The sequence below is a fragment of the Eubalaena glacialis genome, chromosome 13 (assembly GCF_028564815.1).
Source record: "Eubalaena glacialis isolate mEubGla1 chromosome 13, mEubGla1.1.hap2.+ XY, whole genome shotgun sequence".
NCBI classification, from domain to species: Eukaryota; Metazoa; Chordata; class Mammalia; order Artiodactyla; family Balaenidae; genus Eubalaena; species Eubalaena glacialis.
In genome coordinates, this window is record NC_083728.1 from 79,529,896 (window position 1) to 79,557,803 (window position 27,908).

The 27,908-nt window shown below is 40.2% G+C and overlaps 1 protein-coding gene across 1 annotated transcript; it reads left to right on the forward strand.

Moving 5' to 3' along the window:
* Positions 1–89: 89 nt before the first annotated feature.
* On the forward strand, positions 90–27,908 carry ZNF713 (zinc finger protein 713). Its single transcript, XM_061209874.1, has 6 exons — positions 90–253; positions 9,254–9,343; positions 10,273–10,358; positions 22,150–22,276; positions 22,604–22,696; positions 26,866–27,908. The coding sequence occupies exons 3-6, from the start codon at positions 10,275–10,277 to the stop codon at positions 27,906–27,908; spliced, it is 1,347 nt and encodes a 448-aa protein (XP_061065857.1). The 5' UTR covers positions 90–253; positions 9,254–9,343; positions 10,273–10,274.

Sequence of the window (27,908 nt, forward strand, 5' to 3'; positions counted from 1 at the left end):
GGCCCTGGGCGCCGCCGGCGCATGCGTATCGTAGAGCCGAAGCCAGCGCGGCGTGGCCGCCATTGCTTGGAGGCTTTCGTCAGAGCTCGGCTGGCGCCGGCGGCTGGTCCAGCCCCAGGGGCCCCGTCACTGGGCGTCACTGGCTCAGGCATCAGGGCCCTCATCATCTCTCCCGCTTGGGTCCGGACGGGCTGCGGCGGTGTCGTCGTCAGGGGGCGGAGCCGCCCTGGGCGCCCTTTGTCTGTGGAGGCGGGTGAGTGCGGCCCCCGCGGGCCGGGCGGCGGGCGAGGGGGCAGGGCGGGCGGCAGCCCGGGGGTCCCGGGTCGCGGACGCCGCCCCTCCGGTCGACTCGGAGCCCCCCAGCGGCGCCCTTAGGCTTCTTGGACACCCTGTGCCCCTTTGATAGGAAGGCCTCCCCATTCCAAGATTACAAACCTATTTTCCTCTAATATCTTCTGCAATTTATTTTGGTATAGGCGTGGGTGGGTTTCATTTTTGGAAAGTTTTCCCCATTTCAAGAGTATTAAAACATTCACCTTTATTTTCTTGTAATACTTTTAAAGGATTTTTTAAATAGCTTTTTTTTTTTTTACATTTTAACCTACTGGGTATTAATTTTGTGATAACGTGTTAGATACGAATATGCCTTTTCCTCGGTGGTCTTGACATCATCTATTTTCCCACTGAATTGAAGTGACGCTTTTATTCTATTCTACAGGCGTGTGTACACTCGGATCTGTTTCTAGACTGTTTCACGGCCCTCACAGTTTCTGCACTGATACCATTTTGTTTTAATATGTGGCAGAGCAGATCCCCCTAATTGTGTCTTTTGACATAATGAGCTTTCTGTGTCTTTTAGTTATTTTGAATTGTGGGAAATGTAAAAGATACAAAAGTTACCATTTTCTAAGAGACAGAGTTGACCATGGCACTTAGTAGGTGCTCTTATTAAATGGAGAATTTGTTGAAAGTCACTCTATTGCTGAAAACTTTTATATGCTTCCCTGCTGCCATCAGGATAATGTTTTAGTTTCTTAGCAGTGCCCTCAAAGCCCTTTATGACCTTAGTATTGCATACTGCTTGGCCTTCCACCCTTGCACTTTATGCTGTAGCCCTACCAAACCACCCAAACAGGACACAAAACCCTCTGGGGAAAATTCATTAATTTAATGATATCAAAATTTAAAGTTTTTGTATTTGAAAAGAACAAAGGGCTAAAAATTAGAGATATGAAGAAAATATTTGCAACATGTGTTAGAGAAAGTGTCCAAAATATGTAAAGAGACTTGTTGAAAAAAGAAAAGAGAAAAAAGAAAAGTGGGCAAAGGATATGCACAGGTAATTTATAGAAGATACAGGAAACCAATGAAGAAAGTGCTTAACTTCATAAGTAACCATAGAATGCAAATGAAGACATATTTTTCACCCACTGGACTGGCAAAATATAAAAATATTGGTGATACAAAGTGTTGAGGAAAGTGCAGGGGGGAAGGGCACCGGTTGTACAGTTGAGGAAGTATTTTGGGTGGCAATTTGACTGCATTTACCAAAATGTTAAATGAGCTCACTCTGTGGTTCAGAAATTCTATTCTAAGATCTGTCCTGCAGAAATACTTGCACAGGTGCACAGGGAAGTATGTACAAAGATGTTTATTACGATATTGTTTGTAATTTGAGAAATAGGTACAGCTTAAATGTTCACTCTGGATGTGGTTAAACATATTGTGATAGACCCATACAGTCGAATATTGTGCTGCTATAAAATAGAATAAGATAGTTTATTATGTAGTTTATTGTGAAGTTAACACACAAAGAAAGATCTCTAAGACATTTAGTGAATAAAGGATGTTGCAGAACAATGAATATAGTATGGTGTGCATTATGTTAAGTATGTATGTGGTTATATTATGTATGTTCATAAATACACAGAAAAGGATGCAAACCAAGTGACTGACAATGAGTTACCTCCAGGGAGGGAAGTAGAGTAGAAGAGAAGTTGAAAGGCACACATACTTTACTCTGTGTACACCCATGTTTTGCATACTCATGTTTTTATGTAGAATGTGTAAAAAAAAAAAAAAAAACCTTGTTAACGTGTATAATCTGTGTAAGGAAAACAAAACAAAACAAAAACCCTCACACGCACTTAGAACCTATACAGAGAGAAAAAAAACCCCAGGTTTTATAAGGTAAAATTTTTAAATATTAGCTCTTTTTAGAAAGCAGCAAAAATTAAAGACAGATGATAAAGTGAAGACTATATTTGTTATCTATGTTATGACAAGGGAGTTGCTGGTTACTATCTGTGTTCAGAGGTCCCCAACACCATTCTCAGGTTCAGTGATGTTCTAGAAGTACTCACGGAACTCAGCAAAACTGTTATACTCCCAGTAAGATGAGTATTACAGTGAAAGGATGCAGATTAAAATCAGCAATGAAAAAAAAGCATGTAAGGCAGGGTCCAGGAGAGACCAGGTGCAAGCTTCCAGCTGTCCTCTCTCAATGGACTTGTGCAAGTAGTCCTTAATTCTCCGGGCAATGATGTGTGGCCATATGTATGCAGTACTGCCAACCAGGAAAGCTCATTCAAACCTTGGTGTCCACAGTATTTATTGGAAGTTGGTCATATAAGCATGGCTGACCATCCATTTTGCTGACCTCCAGTCTCCAGCTCCTCCAGTGGGCAAGCTGATACCACATGGCCCAAGGTTCCCACCATAAATCCCATTGTTAGCATAAACTTTTTGACCTGTCCCAAGGCCTCAGGTAAACAGAGAAACTCTTAACAGACAGGATGTTTCAGGGGCTTATAGGTTATCTACCAGGAGCCAGGCCAGAGTCAAACCTTTCCTTGGAATATGCAGAGTTTGGACCATTCAGACCTGCTCATTTAATCCTTTATTGCAGACTATGTAATAAAGGACTCTTACAATATGGTAGAAAAGTGGACAATTGACACAAAAGGGTAATTTATAAAAGAAAAAATATAAAAGTTAAAAATATGAAAAGTCCTACCTTACATGTTATCTAAGAATTGCATATTAAAGCAGCAGTTAAATTTTATTTGTGTATTAGATTTAAAAAGAATAATACCTAACATTGGCTAATGGTCACTATCATATATTGATGAATATGTAAAATGATACACCTTCCTGAACACCTTTTGCCTTCCTTTTTACCCAGCAGTTCCTCTGCTAGGAATTTATCCTAAGGAAATAGTCAGGCAAAATTATGCCAAAACTGTATAATATTTGCTGTTGTCTGTAACAGCAGAGAAAGAAGGAGAGAGAGAGACCTAAATGTCTATTAATAATAAACTTGTTAAATAAACTTTAGGTATCACATGCAATGGAATATACTATGAGCCTATTTTTTTTAATGAATATTTAGATTTTTGTTTTCTACCATGAAGTGACATATACAATATTATCAATTAAAATCCAGGTTTCAAAAAAGAAATAACATGCCATATTATAATGTGCATGAGTATGTGTGTGTGTTTGTGAAGGAAAAGCCTGAAAGGCTATATCCCGAAAAAGTAATTGGTTATCTCTGGGTGATGATATTATAGGTGATTTTTTTTCTGCTTTTCTGTATTTACTAAAACTTTCATTTTAATATTTGTCAGAAAATAAAGTGAAGGTGTTTCCACAGTAGAGAAGGGGTGTGGAGAAAGATCTCTCTGGCTGCAGTGTGAAGAAAATGTTGGACTAAAGTCAAGGACCAGTTAGATGGGTGTGGCAGTAATCAAAGTGAGAGATGATACCTGAATAAAGGTAGTGGAAGTGAAGATGGAACACTCACTACGTGTTTAAGGAGGGAAATTTACCAGGATTTGACGTTTGATTGGGGAATGAGACTAAGGGAAGGAAAGAGGTCAGGAATGGCACTCAGGTTTCAGGTTTGGTAGTGCTATTCATTGAGACAGGGAATATGATAGAGTAAGAATAATATGTAAAATATATAAATACCGCTAACTAAGTGCTAATATGATCTAAATATTTACAAATATTTAATCCCTTAAGCCTCACAACAAACCCACGAGGTAGGTGGGGATGTCCAGTAAGAGTGTATGTGGTTATATAGCTCAAAAAAGATGATCAGTGAAACCGTAGTAATGGGTGAAGCCACCTGAGAGTAAATAGACTACATTCAGCCCTTTGTATTTTCGGCTTCCATATTTATATATTCAACCAACTGCAGATGGAAAATATTTGGGGAAAAAATTCCAGAAAGTTCCAAATAGCAAAACTTGAATTTGCCATGTGCAGGCAACTGTTTATGTAGCATTTATACTGTATTAGGTATTATAAGTAATGTCATCTAGAGATGATTTAAAGTATACAGGAGGATATGTATAGTTTATATATAAATACTACACAGCATATTATATAAAGCATTTGAGCATCCTCAGATTTTGGTATCTGCAGTGGATTCTGGAACCAGTCCCCCAGGGATACCAGGGGACGGCTGTAAAAATAGAAGAGAATGAATACGAACACTAACAAATAAACATAACTGTAGTACAAATGAATGACATAACCTCACTGAAGGAAGTGGCAAAGAAAAGAACTGACCTAAGTAACTTTAGGAACCACTATCTTGACTGGATACTGTAAGGTTAAAGACAAAGAGAACTCTACATAAATGCTGTAATCAAGCTAGTAAATGTGTTTCTCACAAGGGTATGAGTTAGTAATTCTGAAACTACTTTGTGTGTATACCAGAATTGAACAAATAAGTAAATATATTGTAGATAGTGAGAGCCAACAATTTTTCACTGTTGAAGAAAGAAGTTACCAATGAGAAAAGGAAGAAGACCAAAATGAGCCCTGTGGTATCGGATTGGAATCAGAGGTGTCAGTGTGAACTCATGGTATTTAATATATAGACAAACACAATAGAAGTATGTATATGTATGGTTGATATGCATACATATATACTTCGTAGCTCAGTCTCCTGGAGGGCCTAGAAGCAATGATACACCAGTAGCAAGCAGCACAGCTGGTACCCAGATTTTTGTGTCTAAACACTTCTCCAGTAAATGGAACCAGGGCTCTTTGGAGAAGTGGCTGATTCCAGGGATGGTCAGGGAAAATACAAGAGCCTAGAACATCTTATGGTGCCAGGAAGTGTTCAAAATAGCTGAGCTGGTCAGAATAACACAGGAGCCTCCTAATGGCCAAAGCTGGAACAGTTTGTATAATAAAATAATAATGTTTTGCATTTTAACTCATAGAATAAAACAAATATCCATAAGTCCATACAGATATAAATAAATTAGAGCTAAGGAACAGCTTTTCCTTATGGAAAAATTCCAATTAATAATTAGTAGGAAAGAGGGAAATAGAGAAATCACCATTAAGCAAACACCATATTAATAATGGTTGCAGTGGAGAAACCTGGTAAACACCACCTTAACCAGGTGATAATGGTCAACGTTACCATTCATAAAACATATCTACATCATAAACCCATTCATATTATGCACTAAGAAAGACACAACGTCACTTCTGTGCTATTCTTGCTGAAAATCTTAACTTCATTCCAACCCTGAGAAAACATCAGACAAACCCAAATTGAGGGACATTCTACAAAATAATTCATTAGTACTCTTCAAAAGTATCAAGCTCATGAAAGACAGAAAACCTGGGGAGCTGTTACAGATTGGAGGAGACTCAGGAAAAATAAAAACTAAATGCCATGTGGGAACCTGGATCAGAGAATATTAGTGGAAAAACTGGTGAAATTTGAATAATTTGAATTAATAATATTGTTAAATTCCTGGTATTGATCATTGTACCATGGTTATGTAAAATATTAATATTAGGACAAGTAGGGTAAATGGTATTTAAGAACTGTGTACTACTTTTGCAGCTTTACTCTAAGTCTAAAATTGGTTCAAAATAGAAAATTAAAAAATTAAAAAATAGAAGAGCAAACACCAGAACCCTTTCATTTACTCATTTAGCAAATATTTGATACATATCTACTATGAATCACATACCGGGCCTTGAAATTAGAATAGTTAAGCAAGACAGAACAGATTCCTGCCTTCATGGAGGTTAACATCACACAGTAGTGAGGTATAAATAAAGATGGATAACTGTACAATAATTACAACAATAAAAAGTGCTACCTAAAGAAGGAAGGTGTGAACAAGGGGGCCTCACTTGGTCCGTGATGTCAAAATCTTACTTGATTTAAGCTGAGACCTGAAGGAAGCGTAAGTATTGCTAGGGGAGGAGGTGGGGGTGGATCCCATACATGGCATATTTAAACACCTAAAAGCAGGATGCTGTGTATGAACCCTCAAAAGCAAACAGCAGAGTGGCTTGAGAGGGAACAGGAAGCAGGTCATAGGTTTCTTTATGGCTTTGTACTCCAGCCTAAGGAAGCTGCTGAAGAATTTCAAGTGAGGGACTGATACAGTCAGGTTCAGATCTTTTAAAGATCCCTTTACTTCAAGTGTGGAGAGAGCGAGAGTAGATTTTGGAAAATCCTAAGGAACAACAATATGTGAATGGTAGGCAGAGGAAAAGGGATTAGATCATAACCCACTGAAGTAAAGCAAGACGCAGCTGTCAGCAGTACCAGATACCATCAGAGCTCAGGAAAGCAAGAAGTAATGAGGTCCACTGCATGAACTACAAAAGAGAGTTTGGTATTCTTGACCAGAGCAATTTCAGGGGAGTGCTGATGGCAGAACAGAAGCAAGATTACAGAGAATTGAAAAATAAATGGGTAATGAGGAAGTAGAGACAAGTATCGACAATCCTTTGAAGAGTTGTGGCCTTGAATAAAGAAAGAATGGTAGTTGCAAAGGGGTGTGAAAACCAGTGAAAAATTTTAATGTTGGGAGAGACATTAAATGATTTTAAATGATGATAGGAAGGAGTCAATAAAAGTGAAAGATAAAGTTGAAGATCTAGGAATGAGAAGATAGGTGCTAGATTCGTGCCTGTAGGGAGGCTGGAGAGAACGGACTGATTCCAGGGAAGAAATACTTTGTAATGCAAATTCTTGGGCCAATAATATCTCCAGAGGTGCTATTTCATGAGATCTAGGATAGGACCAGTGAGTCTGCTTTTCAACAAATATCGTGATTCAAGTGATCTTCAGACCACACTTTGATAAACACTGCTCTTTTGTCTATTTTCCCTCGATCTATTAAACCACTACTCCTGCCTTCATTTTCTTCCCCATCTAGTCTAGAACCTAGGTCTCCCGATTCACAGTCTAGTGTTGTGTAAGGTAAGAAAGATTTCAGAAGTGGTTCGGCCCTAGAAGTGGGTGACTGAAGTAGAATGATGGTGAAAATCATTGGGATTGAGGGTGTGAAGGAAATGAAAGGCTCTGATAGTTGTTCTGAGTTCTTGCTTGCATCAGAATCACTTGTGGGGCATTTAAAAAATATGTGGATGCCAGAATTCTTCTCAACAGATTCTGATTTAGTAGCTCTTGGGTAGAGCCTTGCCCTATATATATATATATATATATATATATGCATCTGGCCCTATATATATGCATCTGTTGTGTCATTTTAAATCTGGGCTGAGTCTAATGCACAGCCCAGATTGAGAACCACGGCATAGGTTTTCTATGGGCAGTGAAGTTCACTCAGATTTTTGGAAGAGCTTGGGGTGAAAATGAAAACTGTTAAGCCAGAATCATTCTTCCTCTGAATTGACTATAATTCTAGTATTCTTTAAGCAGTCAAGGGAATTTGTTACTTTCCCAGCCATCATGGTTACTTGTTTGAAAAAGACTGGCAATTCTGCAGTCTCTTTCTCTGGAAAGCTCCACCCGTTTGTTGTATGAGGAATTGCACAGTTTGTGGGTCGGGAGTGGTTCTCTTTTTTTGTTCTTTCCAATATAGGAATTAAAAGGGAAATTATGAAAAGAAGGGGATCGGATTTTTTTTAAAGGAAAAGGGAGAAAACAAGTAGCAAAAAGGACTTTAGTGTATACTAGAAAGAGCCCAGGGCTGAATCAGAAGACCTAAGTGTTCTAGAACCAGCTCTTTCACTTAGCTCTGTGATTAGAGCTTCATTAAGCCAAGAATTCATTACACTCAGAATCCTTCATTAAACCAAGGAACTGAGAACTAAATCAGCATTTCCAAAGGTGTATTTTAAGGAACCCTAGTCCCATCAGATGCCATAAAAAGTATTCTCAGGGGACTTTTTTTCCCTGGTGGCGCAGTGGTTGAGACTCTGCGCTCCCAATGCAGGGGGCGGGGGTTCAATCCCTGGTCAGGGAACTAGATCCCATATGCATGCTGCAACTTAGAGTTCGCATGCCACAACTAAGGAGCCCATGAACTGCAACTAAGGAGCCCACCTGCCACAACTAAGCACAACCAAATAAATAAGTAAATAAATATTTTTTTTAAAAAGTATTCTCAAACTAGCTATATTTGTATACAATGTATAATATATTTGAAATGTTCCTCATTGCCTTGGGTTCACACATATAAAGGAGAAACCCTGTCCACTAACATGGTTAGTGCTGTTTTTGTTGTTGTGAATAAATGGTTTTCAGGTGATTGGGTTTGAAACCTCAGGACATCCTCGTAGATTCTACCTGACTCTTCAGACCATAGGACCTTTTTAGAGCTTTTGCTTGGTAAAATAAGGACCTGGTTCTTAAAGTGCTTTTAAATTACTCTTGAAAGGTCTGCCTCTTAGTCAACTGGTTGTAAAATGTTAGAATCGTGCCATGTCTTGGCTTGAATGGCTTCCTTATCTAACAGGGCCACTCCATTGGAACTGCAGTTTTCTCTTTTTCTTCTCAGAAATGACTTCATTCTTCATTGCTATCAATAGTTTTTGAGAAAAGTTTTTCAGGTCAACTTTTGTGAGCAGAGAACAAATGTATTCTCTCATGATTATTAGCAGATCCGTACATTTCACTCTGTTGTTGGTATTGGTGTTTTTTCTTCTTTCTGAGGAGAAGACAACTCTATTTGAAAGTCTTCCTCTGGGCAAGGACCACATGTTTTCTGTTCTGAGAAGAAGGTGGGAGAGGACTGAGGCTAAGTTTGTTGTAGTTGATGCATCTGTACATCTCTGCTCTTTGTAATCTGAGGAATTCTAAAAATGCTTTTTGTTTGTTTTAAAGAATTCCACATCCTACAGTGCTCTATCTTTATGAATGAATAGTTTGTGTGTCTCTTTATAGTCTCGCTAGGTCCCTAGGTGACTGACACTGCTGGATTTCTTCTGCTGACTCTGGTGCATCTCATTACAGGACCTGAAACTGCTCAACCAGGAGGCAGATTCGAATATCATAGTGAAGTCTGTACATGAAGGATTGATGCCTTTAGGGAAAAAAACGAAGGTAATAGCCACTTTCAGGAACCTCTGCATCTCAACTCTGCATGAACAAGGCAAGATTCTGAGAGTGGCTGCTCCTGGGAAGCAGAAGTCATTCTCATGGATATCCACTGGCTCCTGACCCTCTCATGAGTTGAGGCACCTTTAATACCTGGGAGTGGCTGTTTCCTATAAGGCACTGGGAAAAATCAGCCTTCAGGGACTGACAAGGATACTGAAGCTGCTAGTACTGGTGTATCTCCTGACTGTCATGCTAGAAGAGAACAAGGCTTTGGGGACATTACAACTTAAGAACTGCAAAGAGGTGTAGTCATCCTGGTGGAGGACTGAATCCAGGTACTCAAAAAGGAAAGCGAACATTCTGAAAAATGAAAAGAGTGAAATCTCATTTCTATATTAGAAGGGTCATCTTAAAGAGAGTAGAGGAGATGTCTGGAGTTTGAGGTTAGGGATGAATTTATCCCATTAAAGGGTAAGAATAGTCCCTTAACATATGTTCTCGGCATCACCGCATCTCAGTGGTTCTCATTTCCCACTTAGAATCACTTGGAGACTTCAAAATTTAAAATGCTGTTGCCCAGGATCACCCTAGACCATTAAATCCGAATCTCTGGGAATAGGGGCTAAGCATTGGCATCTTTTTAAAATTCCCCAAATGTGTAGCTAGGGCTGAAAACCAGTGAGCACCTTTGAGCTTCCCATATGTCACAACAAGTGGAGTTATACTACAGAGGAGAGAAAGTCCTGCATTATGTTCCTCAATGTGATAGAGGAACGAGAATGTCACAGTTAAGTCACCCAGCCTTTAGGCTTATGTCTTAGAGGGCTTCTCTCTAAACCATTTGCCATCCTAATCCAAAACAAAAGGTCCAAGGTTTAGGTTCAGCCTTAATGTCGTATGTTGACAAGATTCTTCTTTTCTCTTTTTCCCAGTAATGCCTTCTCAGAATGCTGTACTTTCCCAGGAGGGAAACATGGAGAAGGAAATGAATGTTGGATCACAGATACAGCTGTCTCAGGTAAGTTCAGTTTTACTCTCCTCTGAAATGCTATTATAGTTCTCAGAATGCAGGCACTTTTATTTTTCAATTTTCAGAAGTACTAAGCCCCCAAAATCCAGAGCACTTGAGACTCTTGTGACAGATGCTAATCTCTACGGGATGTTTCCCACTCTCCTTATGTGCCCCTTTATAGCTCTTCTCTTCTTCAGCACTTTTACCAGATCATGGACTCATGTCTGAGCTAGATGTTGTAAAGGTAACACAAGAAGCCATAGACTGTGTTTTAATCACCCTTCCCTTAAATAGCTCACTAGAATTCAAACAACACTTGCCACTCTGTCTGCAAACAATGAATGATGCCCAAGTCACTGTGACTGCTTGAAGGTAACAGGACTGTTAATGTACCTGAGAACATCTGCTGCCACAAGTTAATATTTATCCAGAATCTGTTGTGTCTCTTCCAAAACCTGTTTAAACCTGTTGTTACAATTTGATCAAGTATGATGTAAACCTCTATGAGGTATAAGTATGATAAGTTGTTTCTATGAAAACTAGTTGAATGCTTTGGAAAGACTCAGTAAATGCCAGTCACCTTTTAAAATATTGCTGTCAAATTAGGTGCGAGCAAAACTGTAAAACATTGAAGGAAAATCCTAAAAATCTCAGAGGGTTCTACACCAGTATTATTTCCTAAGAGTCATTTGCTGGTTCTGATTTAATGAAACAGGAAGTGATACATTTTGGATATGGGCCCTCAATCATTAAAATCATTCTCATATCAAAAGACAAGGGAATAAATGTACACTTATGTATTTTAAATTTAAATGTATAAATCTTTGAGATATTGTTTATGGATCTCCACTTTAACCAGCTGGTACATACCAGATACCAGTCTTGATTGCTTCAGAAGGGAGGACTTCTGTTGTTCCATGTTGTTATGAGATAATCATTATCCACAGGTAGCAAACTCATTGGAGGAGATTTTTTAAAGCCTGCATCACACAATTAATATTCAGAAAAGTGTAATGTTACGTTCTTTTCTGAATGCCAAAGACAACAAATACAGCAGGTGCTCAGAGAGGAGAGAAGTCCAATTAAGACTGGAGTGGCGGGGGCTTCCCTGGTGGCTCAGTGGTTAAGAATCCGCCTGCCAGTGCAGGGGACATGGGTTCGAGCCCTGGTCCGGGAAGATCCCACATGCTGCAGAGCAGCTAAGCCCATGTGCCACAACGACTGAGCCTGCGCTGTAGAGCCCACGTGCCACAACTACTGAAGCCCGCACGCCTAGAGCCTGTGCTCCCCAGCAAGAGAAGCCACTGCAATGAGAAGCCCACACACCGCAACGAAGAGTAGCCCCCGCTCGCCGCAACTAGAGAAAGCCCGCGCGCAGCAATGAAGACCCAACGCAGCCATAAATAAGTAAATAAATAAATAAGACTGGAGGGGACCAGGACTTCCCTGGTGGTCCAGTGGTAAAGAATCCGCCTTCCAATGCAGGGGGCGCAGGTTCAGTCCCTGGTTAGGGAACTAAGATCCCACATGCCGCAGGGCAACTAAGCCCGCGCACCACAATTACTGAGCCCCCAGGCGCCTCAACTAGAGAGCCCGCATACCGCAAACTACAGAGCCCCCGCGCCCTGGAGCCCATGTGCCACAACTAGAGGAAGAAAACCTGCACGCCACAACTAGAGAGAAGCCCGCGTGCCACAATGAAGAGCCTACGCACCACAACTAAGACCTGACGCAGCCAAAAAAATAAAAATAAATTAAAAAAAAAAAAGAAAAGAAAGGGAAAAATAAGAATAGAGGGGCGAGGGAAGACTTCATGAGGAAAGGAGAGTTTGAATTTGTGCTGATATGAGGTAGTATTTGGACATTAGAAAAGACAGGAAATAGAACTTGAGCAAGAGCAGGGACCATAAGGAGACCGTCTGCCAAGCTTTAGCATTTATTTGGTATCAGTGCTTTGGGTTGAAAGGAATAGATTCACTCAGTTTACTCTTAATTGTAAGGCTCCCCACAGACAGGGATAGAAAGACATTGAGAACTAAGGTAGCGTATCTGCTTCTTGGCATTCTAGCCAGAGGAGTTTGCTTTAATTTTCCAGAACCATTTACTTTGTTCAGAAGAAAGATGATTCATTCATTCAACAAGTATTTTTTGAGCAGTTGCTATGTGCCAGAAATTGTGCTTGGCATCAGAACTACATCAGTGAGCAAAACAGACATGGTCCTAAACCCAAGTTGTTTAGCAGAGACAGACATTCAGCAGATATACTAAGGAATTGCAAATTGAGATGTTTATTATACATAATAAGAATAAGGCGTTATGAATATGCATTAGGGAATCAGGGAGGAACTTTCTGGGGAAGCAAAATTTAAGGTGAGATGTGAAGGAGAATATAGGAGTTATAAAAAGTAAGTAGACCATCTCTACAATCTCATAGCAACATCTGTTCACAGGTTGCAACCCAATTGAACTGCTGTATACCTGGGCACCAGGGCACTGGAAAGAATAAGAAATTTGTATCTGCTTATATTTACACAAAGAAACTCTAGAAGAATACATAAAATACTGATAATAGCGATTATCTGTGGGAATGGAGGTGGGGACCAGGTCAATTGTACCAGGAATGTGAGACCTTTTTTGAACCGTATAAATACACCTGTTCAAAAATATTTTAGGGCTTCCCTGGTGGCGCAGGGGTTAAGAATCCGCCTGCCAATGCAGGGGACAGGGGTTTGAGCCCTGGTCCGGGAAGATCCCACATGCCGCAGAGCAACTAAGCCTATGCGCCACAACTACTGAGCCTGCGCTCTAGAGCCCGCGAGCCACAACTACTGAGCCCACGTACCACAACTACTGAAGTCTGCGCGCCTAGAACCCGTGCTCTGCAACAAGAGAAGCCACCGCAGTGAGAAGCCCACGCACCGCAACGAAGAGTAGTCTCTGCTCGCTGCAACTAGAGAAAGCCCGCGTGCAGCAATGAAGACCCAATGCAGCCATAAATAAATAAATAAATTAAATAAATTTATTAAAAAAAATTTTTTTAATTATAAACAGTGTACCAGAGAAAACTAAATTGGATATAATGAAGCTTGATGACAGCTTCTGAGGTCAATAAAAAAGCAGATTTGGAAAAAAAAAAAAAGTAAGTGGAAAAGAGCATTTTAGGCATGTGCCAAACATCATGTACAAAAACTATGGGTATATTTGAGAAATCAAAAGAAGGCCACTGTTGTTGGAGTGGACGGAGAGGGGGACTTGGAATAAGCTTGGAGAAGTATGCAGGGGCTACGTATACAGGGCTTTATGACCATGATAAGAAGTTCAGTTTTTATTCTAAGTGCAGTGGAAAGCCGTTGAGAGAATTTAAGCAAGGTAGTAACATAATAAGTAACTGAATTCTACTTTAAACATCACCCTGGTGCATGCTAGATAGTAAGTGCATTTGTGAAAGGCAAGAAAGGAAAGGGGAGAGATCCCTTAGGAAGCTATTGCAGTATTCTAGATGATAGAAAGTAATACCATAAAATTAGAAGATGGAGAAAAATAGGTGGACTTGAGTGCTTTGCTCTGGGAAACAGCAGAGATTAGTGAGAGGGATAAAGACAAAGGAAGAAAAAAGATGACTTCAAAAAATGTAGCCCACGTAGAGAATGGACTTGAGGACACGGGGAGGGGGAAGGGTAAGCTGGGACGAAGTGAGAGAGTGGCATGGACATATACACACTACCAAATGTAAAATAGATAGCTAGTGGGAAGCAGCCACATAGCACAGGGAGATCAGCTCGGTGCTTTGTGACCACCTAGAGGGGTGGGATAGGGAGGGTGGGAGGGAGACGCAAGAGGGAGGACATATGGGGATATGTGTATGTGTATAGCTGATTCACTTTGTTATAAAGCAGAAACTAACACACCATTGTAAAGCAATTATACTCCAATAAAGATGTTTAAAAAAAAAAAGATGTAGCCCAGGAAATAGCAGGGTAATGGTAGATCAGACCATGTCACTCCTGTTCTCAAAACGCATGGCTCCCATTTCACTCAGAGTAAAAGCCAAAGTCCTTATGATGGCCTAAACAGTCCTGCAGAATCCGGACCTGTTACCTCTCTGACTTTATCGTTTACTTCTCCCGCTTGCTCATTCCACTCTAGCTACCCTGGCCTCATTCATCGTCCTTGATCATGCCACACACACTCTTGCCTTTGTACTGTTAACTTTTCAAGTCTTTTCTCCATTGTCACCTCTTCAATGATATCTTTCCTGACCACCTTATATAAAATTGCAACTGCCTTACCTCCACATTCTCAAACCCTCTTCCTCTACTCTTCTTTTATCTTCTAACACACTATGTAATTTACCTAGTTATCATGTTTATCGTCTACTTCCTCTGCTAGAGTTTCATAAAGGAAGAGAATTTTAGTCTCTTGTTCACTAGTATATCTCAAGCACTATAGTTGGCACGTAGGAAGCACTGAATAAATATCTGTTAAACAAATAGGAATTTAGCATATAATATAGGTCACATCTCAAACCAGTGGTGAAAAGATGGTTTATTCAATAATTGATGGTATTTCTGTGGAGCCACCTGGAAAAAGGTAAAGTTGAATCCATACCCCATACTTTACATCAGAATAGTCTTCAAACTGATCAAATATTTAAATGTGAAAAATTAAGCCATAGAAGTTACACAAGAATAAAATGGGAGAATTCCTTTATAGCGTTCACTGAGTAAAGACTTTCTAATTACAACTGAGAATCCAGAAGCCATAAAAGAAAAAATTGATGGGTTCAACTCTTTAAAAATACCCAAAAATCTGTATGAGAAAAGAAAACTGTAAGCAAAGTAAAAAGACATGTCAAATTCGGAAAAATATTTTTGCTACTCAAATTGTAGTGGGGTGATCTTCCTAATAATAATAGTAGTCTTTCTAATAATAATAAAACACTCCTCTAAATCAGGTAAGAGATTAGGAGTCCAATTGAAAAAATGTACAAACAACATAAAAAGACAATTCACAGGAAAGAAAATTCAAATGCATCTTAAACACAGGAAAAATGTTCATCTGTACTCATAACAAGAGGAAATTTAAATTAAAACTAGAGAAAGCTTGACATTTTATCACCAAGCTTTGTATTTCCTACGGGGTTGATATTTTCCACAAGCTTGATAACATACTCTCTTGGCAAAACTTTGGGAAAACAGACACTCTCTTACATTGCTAATGTGAGTGTGTGGCAGATTGCATTTCCAGAAAAATGACCAAATATCTGCCATCCAAAATGCTTTCTATACAATGACTTTGACATTCATCCCATCAAGAGACATCGAGGGCTTCCCTGGTGGCACAGTGGTTGAGAATCTGCCTGCCAATGCAGGGGACACGGGTTCGAGCCCTGGTCTGGGAGGATCCCACATGCCACGGAGTGACTAGGCCCGTGAGCCACAGTTGCTGAGCCTGCGCGTCTGGAGCCTGTGCTCCGCACCAAGAGAGGCCACGATAGTGAGAGGCCCGCGCACCGCGATGAAGAGTGGCCCCCACTTGCCGCAACTAGAGAAAGCCCTCGCACAGAAACGAAGACCCAACACAGCCATAAATAAATAAATTTTAAAAAAAATGTGTTAGTTATTGTCCATTCCCATGTCTGGTCCATAGAAGGCATGCAATAAATATTTGAAAAAAAAAAAAAAGAGACATCGAGGTCAGTGTTCCCTCCATTGAATCTGTGCAAGCTTGTGACCGGTAGAAGTGAAACTATGTGACTTTCAAGGCAGGTCATAAGAGGCAGTAAGACTTCCGCTTCATTCTCTCATGATGCTTGGTCTAAATCCAGCCACCTTGCCACACACACACACAAATCCAAACAGCTCATGGAGAAACCTACATGGAGAGGAACCAAGGCCCACAGACCTGGCTGAGCTCTCAGTGAGAGCCAATACCAACTTGCCAGCCATGTGAGTGAGCCATCTTGAAAGTAGACTCTCCAAACCACAGTCAAGCCCTCCCAGCTGATGCCATGTAGATCAGAGGCAAGCTGTCCCCACTAAGTTATGCCCAGATTACAGATTTGTGAGCAAAATCAATGATAGTTGCTGTTTTAATCCCCCAAGTTTTGAGGTGGTTTATTATGCAGAGATAGATAAATAACTGGTACAGATTTTGTTACCTGGAAGTGGTGTGCTACCAAAACAAACATAGAACATGTGGCATCGGCTTTGCAGCAGAGCCAGTTGAACAAAGGGCAGAAGATGGAAAGGAAAAGATTATTAGTAGAATCATAACGGCCTCAAGGAGAGTTAGTGGAGGCCTATGGGACCTTTCACAGGGCTTAAAGGATAATAAGGAAAATCTTACTGTGAGCTGGAGGAAAGGGGAAGCTTGAAGAAGGAATTTTGGTCAACACTGTCACCTCCAGTAACAAGGAAAATAGGAAATATACTTAATGGACTCAATGATCTATTTAAGGAGATTTACAGGTAGAAGATTGAAAGTGCCAACTGTCAGCTTCTGGCTGCCTAAAGTAAAATGCTAGAGGAAAAAGAAGATAAAAAAAGAAATATACAGGAACCAGACATGAAAATATGCTCAACATTGCTAATCATCAGTGAAATGCAAATCAAAACTACAATGAGATATCACCTCACACTTGTCAGAATGGCTGTCATCAAAAAGAACACAAATAACAAATTTTTGCGAGGATGTGGAGAAAAGGGAACCCTCATACAATGTTGGTGGGAATGTAAATTGGTGCAGCCACTGTGGAAAACAGTATGGAGGTCTCTCAAAAAACTAAAAATAGAACTACCACATGACCCAGCAATTCCACTCCTGGGTATATATCCAAAAAAATCTAAAACACTAATTTGAAAAGATACATGCACCCCAATGATCAGAGTGGCATTTACAATTGCCAAGATGTGGAAGCAACCTCAGTGTCCATCAACAGATGAATGGATAAACATGTGGTATATATATATATATATATATACACACAACAAAATACTACTCAGTCATAAAAGGGAATGAAATTTTACCATTTGCAGCAACATGGATGGACTTGGAGGGCATTATGCTAAATGACGTAAGTCAGAGAAAGACAAATACTGTATGATATCACTTATGCGTGAAATCTAAAAAACACAACAAACTAGTGAATAAAACAAAAAAAGCTGACTTGCAGATATAGAGAACAAACTAGTGGGGAGAGGGAAGCAGAAAGGGGCAATACAATTGGTAGGGGATTAAGAGGTACAAGCTATTATGTATAAAATAAGCTACAAGGATATACAACACAGGGAATATAGCCAGTATTTTATAATAACTATAAATGGAGTATAACCTTTAAATTTGTGAATCACTATACTCTATACCTGTAACATATAATATTGTACATAAACAATATTTCAATTTTTAAAAAAGTCTAAAAAATAAATATAAAGGAGCCAGGAATTACTGAGCTTGAAAAGAAAACTATTTGTCATTCACACCTCTCAACATGTACCCAGCTCAGCTACATTTTAGAATTGCTATGAATTGCTGTGTACTTGAATGGGAGTGTCTCTAGTGGTTATTTCTATGCCTTTCCCACCACTTCGAGTTTGTGAAGGGTAGAGGGTGGGGCCAGATAACTATTTCTTTAGCTCACAGAAGGAAAAATAGGGAGAAAGCTTTCAAGGAACTGTACCTGAGGAACTGCGCTCAAAGATCCTCATCTGCATGTGGACCTGATATAGGTGACAAGATCCTGGACTTCACACTGACGCTCTAACGGGATGAAACATGGGGGTCTTGAGGAAGATGAGTGTATTTTGCATGTGGGAGGGATGTGAATGTTTACATTCAGAGGGTAGACAGTAGCAGATTGTATTTTCTGAAAATGGCACAATTTCTCCCATTCCATAGGCTCCTCATATACTATGATTTAAATACTCTTTCTATCAAGAGATGTGGGAGTGTGTTCCTTCCCCTTGGATCTGGGCAGGCCTGTGACTGGTGGAACTGAAGCTATGTGACTTTTTTTTTTAATTTTTATTGGAGTCTAGTTGATTTACAATGTTGTGTTAGTTTCTGCTGTACAGCAAAGTGAATCAGTTATACATATACATATATCACCTCTTTTTTTAGTGAAGCTATGTGACTCTTGAGGCTGGATGATGAAAGCTGGTTCTCTTGGGAGTTTTGCATTTGAGGTCCAGCTACCATGCCGTGAGGAAGCCCAAGCAGCCTGTGGAGAGGCCCGTATGGAGAGAACCTGAGGCCCCTGGTTGAGCTCACAGCTGACAGCCAGCACCAACTTGCCAGCCACATGAATGAGCCTCTTAAAAGTGAATCCTACAGCCCAAAGTTGAGCCGCCCCAGCTGAAACAAAGTGGAACAAAGATGAGCTAGTCTCACTGAGTCCTGCGCATGTTACAGATTCTGTGAGCAAAATAAATGATTGTTGTTGTTTTGAGCCACTAAATTTGGGGGTGGTTTGTTATACAGCAATAGATAATTACAGAACTGATACAACCCCTGTGGAGGTCAGTTTGACAATATATATCAAAATTGCAGATTCATACACTCTTTTGGATTCTAGAGATAGACTTACATGCAATTGCAGAATAATATACATAAAAGATAATTCATTACAGCATGATTTGTAGTAGCAAGAGAGTCGAAAGCAGCTAAAATGTCTGTTAATAGACTAGTTAAATAAATTGTGGAACATTCACACTGTCCCATCCAGTTATAAAAAAGAATGAGGAAGATATCTATGAATTGATGTGGAAGGATTTCCAGGATAAGCTGTTCAGTGAAAAAATATCAAAGTGCAAAAGAGTATCTGTAAAATGCTACTTTTGTGTAAGAAAGAAGAGGAAATAAAAATATGCACATAGGGACTTCCCTGGTTGCGCAGTGGATAAACTCCACACTCCCAATGCAGGGGGCCCGGGTTTGATCCCTGGTCAGGCAACTTGATCCCACATGCATGCTGCAACTAAGAGTTCGTGTGCCACAACTAAGGAGCCCACCTGCTGCAACTAAGACCCGGCGCAAACAAATATTATTAAAATATGCATATAAATCTATTTGCTTGTTTGAGCAAAAAGAGACATTGGAAGGGTAAACTTGAGTCTAATGAGTTTGGTTACTTGTAGGGCTTATATGGGACTGGGGTGAAAAAGAGGGAGTGGAGTGGGGCGATATGGGAGGAGGGCTTTAAATTGAATACAAACAGAAACAAGTGAACCAAACTGTACTTCAAATTACTGATATAACCACACTGAAAAGGAGTTAACTTTTGAACCTAAATAGTTATTTATACTCTATATCCTCAGGCTAAAAGCAAAACAGTTCTAAATAGTGAACTCTCATTTGTAGGCTTGTTTTGCACTGAGACATGTGTTAGCAATACTGAAACCACTTTCTTTACCTTCTAGGATTGAGCAAATAAGTAAATTCATTGTGCATAATAGGAGCCAGGTTTCTCATGGTCAGAGAAGGGAATTACAGATATGAAAAGAGAGAAGGATGGAATGAACCTTGCCATGTTGGATTAGAATTAGAGGTGTCAGTGTGGACTCATGGGTTTTAATACATATAACTAAATACAGAATTGGGTATGGAGTTGTGTGTGTATACATACATCATTATGTATATTCCTCTCTTTCCCAGGTGCAACCCCTGAGAGGGCCTAGAAGCAGTAATACTCCAGTAGCATTGGACACATCTAGTGCCCAGATATTGGTGTCCAAGTGCCATTCTCCATTAAAAGTAACCAGACATAGCCACTCAGTATTTGACCAACAGAGCAGAACATGACAGACTGTGACCCTGTAGATCTTCTAGTGGGAAGCAGAGCTGCTCAGTATTTGACCATTAGAAGGAATCAGGGATCCTTTGAGAAATGGCTGAGTCCAAGTTTGGAGCAGGAAAAGCACAACATGAACCTTGAAAGAACATCTTTCTATCCCAAAAAGTAAAGTACTCAAAGAATGATAGGTACATTTCAAAAGAACAAAGAAGCAAGTTTGAAGGGGCTTCTTCTGGCTAAATCTAGGACCATCTGAGCATTTTAAAAATAATGATAGTAAATGATTATAACTTATAGAATATAATAAGTAAGTAAATCCACCTCATATAAATTAATGAATAAATAGGAAGGGAAACTGCTTCAGCACAGTAGAAAGCCAACTAATAATGTACAAAGAGTGTCGGCATTAGAAAAGCACCATGAAAATTACAGTTGGTTCAGGCAAGAATTATCAGTGAAAGCCAAAACGAGTGGGTGAAAGTTTGAGGCGGAACAAAGTATCTCCCCCACAAGAAACTTAGTAATTACAGGATTCAATAGTAATCTTCGAGGGGAAATTACTGGTAGGTAACCACCTTAACCAAATTATCAAAGTTAACACTGCCAGTAATGGAACTAGTCAACAATGCGTACAATTCACTGAGAAGAACCCAGCATCGCTCCTGGACTATTCCTGCCATAAATGCATAGTGTGAATCTACTCATGATGAGACATTAGACAAGCCCAAATTGAGGTTTATTCTACAAAATAACTAGCCTGTGCTTTCAAAATGTCAGTGTTAGGAAATACAAAGAAGGGCTGGGGAACTGTTGCAGATTAAAGGAGACGAAAGATACAAGACAACCAAAAATCTTGATTTTTGTTATAAAGGACATTATTAGGACATTTAGTGAAATCTGAATAAGTATATAGCTTAGACAACAGCACTGTATCGATGTTAATTTCCTGATTTTGATCATCCTACTGTTGTTACGTAAGAGAATTCCTTGTATTTAGGAAATAAACAAATTTTTTAGGGGTAAAGGGGCATCACCTCTGCAACTTACTCTTTTTTTTTTAATAGATTTATTTATTTTTATTTATTTATTTTTGGCCGCGTTGGGTCTTCGTTTCTGCTCGCAGGCTTTCTCTAGTTGCTGCGAGCGGGGGCTACTCTTCGTTGCGGTGCGCCGGCTTCTCATTGGGTGGCTTCTCTTGTTGCGGAGCACGGGCTCTAGGAGTACGGGCTTTAGTAGTTGTGGCCCGCAGGCTCAGTAGTTGTGGCTCACGGGCTCTAGAGCGCAGGCTCAGTTAGTTGTGGCGCACGGGCTTAGTTGCTCCGCAGCATGTGGGATCTTCCCAGACCAGGGCTCAAACCCGTGTCCCCTGCATTGGCAGGTGGATTCTTAACCACTGCGCCACCAGGGAAGTCCCTCTGCAACTTACTCTTAAACAGTCCAGGAAAATTATAGAAAGAAAAAGGGAGAGGATGGGCTTTTTCTTTTACTGATCCCAACATGCATCACGTGCCTTCTACTCTCAACCTATTTGCCCTTGTTGCCTTTTTTTTTTTTTCTTTTTAAACACACTGGAATATTCTCTCTCTTCTTCTGTCTAAAGCTTAAAAATCTGTTAAGGATGTACACATGATCCACCAACTTGATACCTACTTTCACTATTTCAACATATCCTGAATTGTTTCAATTCTGAAATCTTAATAGCATGAATTTTCCATGTAGCTTTTTAATCGTTTAGATGATACGAGAGAGTTTCCTCTGCAGCAGGTTGTAAAAAGCCTAAAAGCAAGCATTATTTCATGCATGTTTTTATACCTGTCCTGAAAGGTGATAGAAGATAGAATTGTTGCTTCCAAAATTTTGACCTGGATTACTCAGAGCCCTGAAGACTTTCAGCACAACTGTTTAGGCATCCTAACCTTTGTCTACTGCAGCACCTTTGCCTCTTCCCCTAAGGACCCCTGTAAAAAAAAGTTTTCTGGCTGAGCAAGGATGTACTTGGTGTTTCAGGAATCACTGACATTCCAGGACGTGGCTGTGGACTTCACTAGAGAGGAGTGGGACCAGCTATACCCTGCTCAGAAGAACCTCTACCGAGACGTGATGCTGGAGAACTATAGGAACCTGGTTGCACTGGGTAAGGATGGCATCCCTGTAAGACTGGAACTCATTCTACATGGGTTTCTTTCCTTTAGTAGTGAAAACCTTCAAAGCTTTTGTGTATATAGTTCAGGCCAGGATGGAAGAATGCTAATCAGTTCTGGAGACAGAGACCTTTGTTTTTTGCTTTCTTCTCAGGTGAAAGGTCCTGATTTTGAGATGGGTAGCTTTAGTTTGCTGCCTCTGAAGCCTCCCCTTTCCAAATCCAGAGGCCCTAAAGATTAAACAGGTTGGAAATGAGTTCTGAGAGAGATTTTTGTTCCCAGTATAAAATTCTAAGATACACATTTTTTCCCATGAATAGGGCATCAACTTTATAAGCCAGAGGTGATCACTCAGTTGGAGCAGGAGGAGCAGTGGATGATGGAAAGAGACAGCCCACCAGACACTCATCCAGGTGAGAAGCGAGCATTTGGGTATTTGCAACTCAGTGAAGGAAAATAGTCGCTTTTGAAATACTTAACTGAGTGTGTTACAAACATCTGCCTCTGGGATTTAAAGAGGCATGCTTCTTAAAAATTCAGTTCATATTTGACATTTTTCCAAAGTGGAAATGACTCTCTTACTTTTCTTCTGATTAAACAGATAATATATACTCATTATTTAAAAAACTTACACAACACAAATTTATTTTGAAGGTGTTAGTTTGAATGTCCATAAATACCTTGATGTTGCAAATCTCCACGAAGCATTTTCTTTCTCTTCTTTGTTCATACATCCTCTTGGTATTCTTTAAATCTTTTCCTTCTCCATATCAAAAATCCTCTGCCATTTTTACCCTTTTTTCATTCTTTTTTTTTTTTCTTTTTATTATCAAACACGTTAAACTTGTCTAAATCCCATAGCCTCAGTTCTAATTCTCTAGCTCACCTTTGTGATGTGACAAAGGTGTCCTACTGGTGTTACTAAAATTGTTTTCTTGGAGATTACCACTGACTTCCTTCCAGTCAAATCCAGTGACTAAAAAACCACAGTTATCGTCTCCTATGATTGTGTTGCATTTAACTGTGCTGACTTGACTTTCTTGAAAGTCCACTCTGGCTTGTGATACACGCCATTCTTGCCTCTTCTGGCCTCTCCCCTGTCTCTCTACCTGCTCCTTTAAATACCCTCCCTCCCTCCTTATTCTTCTAAAGGCATATATTCTTATGGACTTGGTGTTCACTCTGTAGTATCGTGCTTTTAAGTGGCCTTTCTATGTTCATTTTCCCATTTCTACATTTCTAGCCTCAGTATTTCACCCACATTCTCTTCCCAAATTTTAGATTATATTTGTGTTTATGAATGTCATGCTATCATCTTTTTTTTTGACTTCATTGGGTCTTCGTTGCTGCGCACGGGCTTTCTCTAGTTGCAGTGAGCGGGGGCTACTCTTCATTGCGGTGCACGGGCTTCTCATTGCGGTGGCTTCTCTTGTTGTGGAGCATGGGCTCTAGGCACGTGGGCTTCAGTAGTTGAGGCGCACGGGCTCAGTAGTTGTGGCTCGCAGGCTCTAGAGCACAGGCTTCAGTAGTTGTGGTGCATGGGCTTAGTTGCTCCGTGGCATGTGGGATCTTCCCAGACCAGGGCTCGAACCTGTGTCCCCTGCATTGGCAGGCGGATTCTTAACCACTGCGCCACCAGGGAAGCCCCCGTATAATGCTTGATGAGGGTGTTCATCCTTAGCAGTGACCACCCTCCTCTTAAGGGCAGTTGCAGTCATGTCTACTAACATAGGGGCTCGGGTTAGGTGAGGAGCTGGAGCAAAGAGACTAGAGTTTGTTTTTCAAAACTGCTTTAAAGCCCAAGATAATCATTGTCTCCATCTGGAGTCTAGACCCTGTCCCCTGGCGTCTAGCCGGGTGGCAACCCTTTGGTTGAAGATCTGATGTGCCTTGAGGGTGTCTACCATGGGGGAGCAGTACCTGTACATTTCATGCACTATCACTCCTCCTGGTATGTTGATCAGGCTGTCCTGTTTCCAGGGATAAATGAAAGTTCTGGAAGATAGGCCTTAGGCAGTGAATGCCCTGAAATCTACTCCTAGGCTGTAGGAGCCTAGAGCACCACACTTACCTGTGGTTCCAGGAGCCAGGTCAGCAGCCTATGGATTTTGGTGCTAAGAGAATAGAAAAGACAGTGTTCTGAGCTCCAGCCAATTATTCCAACTGTTTTAGAGCCAAAGTCCCTGAGCAGACAAAAGCATTTTATCTGAAAATAAAGTGGTCCAGTTGATAATTCGGTTGAAATGATAAACTGGTTTAAAATGAATCTTTTAAATCACATTTTTTCCACATATAATTTAATTCTTGACCAGAGTAAGTTTATTTTCTGACTTGGACTTTTTTTTCTTTTTAAAATTTCTATTGCATGTTCAGCCAACTAACTCTTCATGTTGTGCTGTTTGTGATAAGAATAAGCCCGAAGTAACCTAAACGTGAATTGACTTTGGCACATGCATAAAATTGGATATTTTACAGTCCTTTAAAAATTATGTGGAAATGTATTTGATGACATGGAAATGTGTTCATGATGTGCAATAATGTAAGAAAGCAAAATACAAAACAGTATTATGGTATAATTCTATTTTATTTTCCCAGGACAGTTGCTGGCATAATTATTTATTAATGTTGCCTCTTTTGCTGTCAAGTGTCCTTGACCATAAGCATATGTGCCAGCTTCAAAGGGACCACTCGGGGCTTCCCCGGTGGCACAGTGGTTAAGGATCCGCCTGCCAATGCAGGGGACACGGGTTCGAGCCCTGGTCCGGGAAGATCCCACATGCCGCGGAGCAAATAAGCCCGTGTGCCACAACTACTGAGCCTGTGCTCTAGAGCCATGAGCCACAACTACGGAGCCCGCGTGCCACAACTACTGAAGCCCACGCACCTAGAGCCCGGGCTCCGCAACAAGAGAAGCCACGGCAATGGCAAGCCCGCGCACCGCAACGAAGAGTAGCCCCTGCTCGCCGCAACTAGGGAAAGCCCGCGTGCAGCAACAAAGACCCAACGCAGCCAAAAATAAATAAAAATAAAAATAAATAAATTAAAAAAAAAAAAAAAAGGGACCACTCGTACAGCTTTGTACATACCTCCCCTATGGGTAGAAGACCAGGACTAGTGCATGATTCATGTCTGAGAAAGCTAAAGCAGTACAAGGCCTGAGAACAGCTGACTCTGACTAAGGAAGTGGCTTTGATGGGTGAGCCAGGAGAAGCTGCTGTGTTAGGATCAGTCTGCGCTACCCAAGTTTTGTTGGGACAAGGTATTATGAGTGTTTTTCATGAGTCAGCCAACATGATCTTGGATCTCGTCCAGTAGGGTTCATGCCCTAAGGCTGGTCCCAAGGGATTACCCAAAATAGAAATATATCTATCCTAGATCATGGAAATGACCGGAGAGAGAGGGGTCTAGCTAGAACTTTCCAAGAGTCATAAAAGTTCCCAAAAGTGAGTCTGTTTTAAACATCCACCAAGCTGAGAATGTGAAGCTACTGTACAAAAACTGGCCTATCTCTTGATCTCTCTTCCCTCCACACAGCTGCTACCCTCCAACTCTTGTTAGAGGGGAATTAAACAAGAGTTAGTGAGTGAAGGAAGAGGTGTGTAGGGAAATAGTTAAGGGGAGAAAGAAGCAGAGTAGAAGCAGGGAAAAGACTAGCAGGGAAGGAGTAGAGGAGGGGAGAGGCAGGGAGAGAGAAGGAGGAATATTGACTCTGTAACAGCCCAGGGAAGGGGAGAGGGATTAATTTTGAAGTTTTGAATACTATACATGACTGAACACTTTAATTACTGAATAGAGACTGTGTTTGCAACTTAATGTAACAGTAGGAGTATCTGTTACCTAATAATTAAAGGAAGAGCATGGGTCCTGCCCAAATCTTCATACAGAAGCAGAGGAAAAATACCCCCACTAAATAAAGTTTAAAGAAGCAGTGGGAGACTGAAATGAAATTTTGTTTTTACCGCAATCCATGTGTCATGCTTGTTCAAAACATGGTTACATTTATGTTTATGTGAATATAGGAGAAATCTGGCAAGAGAGGCTCCAGACTTAACAATGATTACATTTAGGGGGTGAAATTCTTAACTTTATACATTGGATATGTTACTATAAGCAAGTATTGGTTTTATCATTTTAAACAAAAGATTAAAAATCAGAAGAAATACTTTTAAAATAAACAAGTAGTTGGCATTATAATAGAATAATCCACAGGTGAGATTTAGAAGGTCTTGGACTTGGACCTGTCTTCTCTAAGTAGTCTTTTCTCTGTCTCCCACCTCTGAACACAGACCTTACCCTGGTATTTCTTATTCTTCTTTCCATTTCCTTTCGACTATGTATGCTCCTGATTGATCTCTTCTTTTTATGATTACCACACATATTTTAAAATTTCCACCTGCTCACTGCTTCTCGTCATCCTTCTATAGTCTTTCCCCTGTTACATGGCCATATTTCAAAACTTTTAATGCCACATTTGCCTTGTCTGCATTACTGTCAAGTTTCATTTGGTAATTCACTATGCAATAATTTCTTTTACAAAACAGAGAATACTGAAAAGTGTTTATATGTTCTGAATTTCTTTTAGATGGGGAGAATAGTCCAGAAATAAAAAAATCAAACCAGAGTATTTCTGATGAAAATAAAACCTGTGACATGCTAATGGAGAGTTTAACAGGAGACAGTTTCTGGTACTCCATCTTAGGTGGACTCTGGGATTTTGATTACCGGTTAGAATCTAACCAAGAAAACCAGCAGAGACATTTAGGACAAGTATCTTTCACCCACAAAAAGATCACACAGGAGAGAAGCCTTGAATGTAATAGATTTGGGGAAAACTATAATCTGAACTCAAACCTTGTTATGCATCAGAGAATTCCTTCAATTAAAATACCCCTTAATTCTGACACACAAGGAAATAGCATCAAGCATAATTCAGACTTGACTTACTATCAGGGAAACTATGTAAGAGAGAATCCTTATGAATATAATGAGTGTGGAAAAATCTTCAATCAACATATTCTTCTTACTACTCATATTCATACTGAGGGGAAACCCAGTGAATGTGGGAAGGCCTTCAGCCAAAACTCATCTCTTACTCAACCTCAGATAGTCCTCACAGGAGAGAAGCCCTATAAGTGTGATGAATGTGGGAAAAGATTCAGCCAGAGGATACATCTTATTCAACATCAGAGAATTCACACAGGAGAAAAACCTTTTATATGCAATGAATGTGGGAAAGCCTTCCGTCAACATTCATCCTTTACTCAACATCTGAGAATTCATACTGGAGAGAGGCCCTATAAATGTAATCAGTGTGGTAAAGCCTTTAGCCGTATCACATCCCTTACGGAACATCATAGACTTCATACTGGAGAGAAACCTTATGAATGTAGTTTTTGTGGGAAAGCCTTCAGCCAAAGGACACATCTTAATCAGCATGAGAGAACTCATACAGGAGAGAAACCCTATAAATGTAATGAATGTGAAAAAGCCTTCAGCCAGAGTGCACACCTTAATCAACATAGGAAAATCCATACTCGGAAGAAATTATGTGAATATAATAAATGTGAGAAAACCTTAAGCCACAGTCCTTCACTTACTGCTCAGCATATAACTCAGAATTTTTAG

Excerpts from the sequence above, each read along its gene's own strand:
- ZNF713 (XM_061209874.1), top strand. The coding sequence starts at position 10,275 with ATGCCTTCTCAGAATGCTGTACTTTCCCAGGAGGGAAACATGGAGAAG. Across the intron at positions 10,359-22,149 it reads CACAGATACAGCTGTCTCAG|GAATCACTGACATTCCAGGA; the intron begins GTAAGTTCAGTT and ends TTGGTGTTTCAG. Across the intron at positions 22,277-22,603 it reads TAGGAACCTGGTTGCACTGG|GGCATCAACTTTATAAGCCA; the intron begins GTAAGGATGGCA and ends TCCCATGAATAG.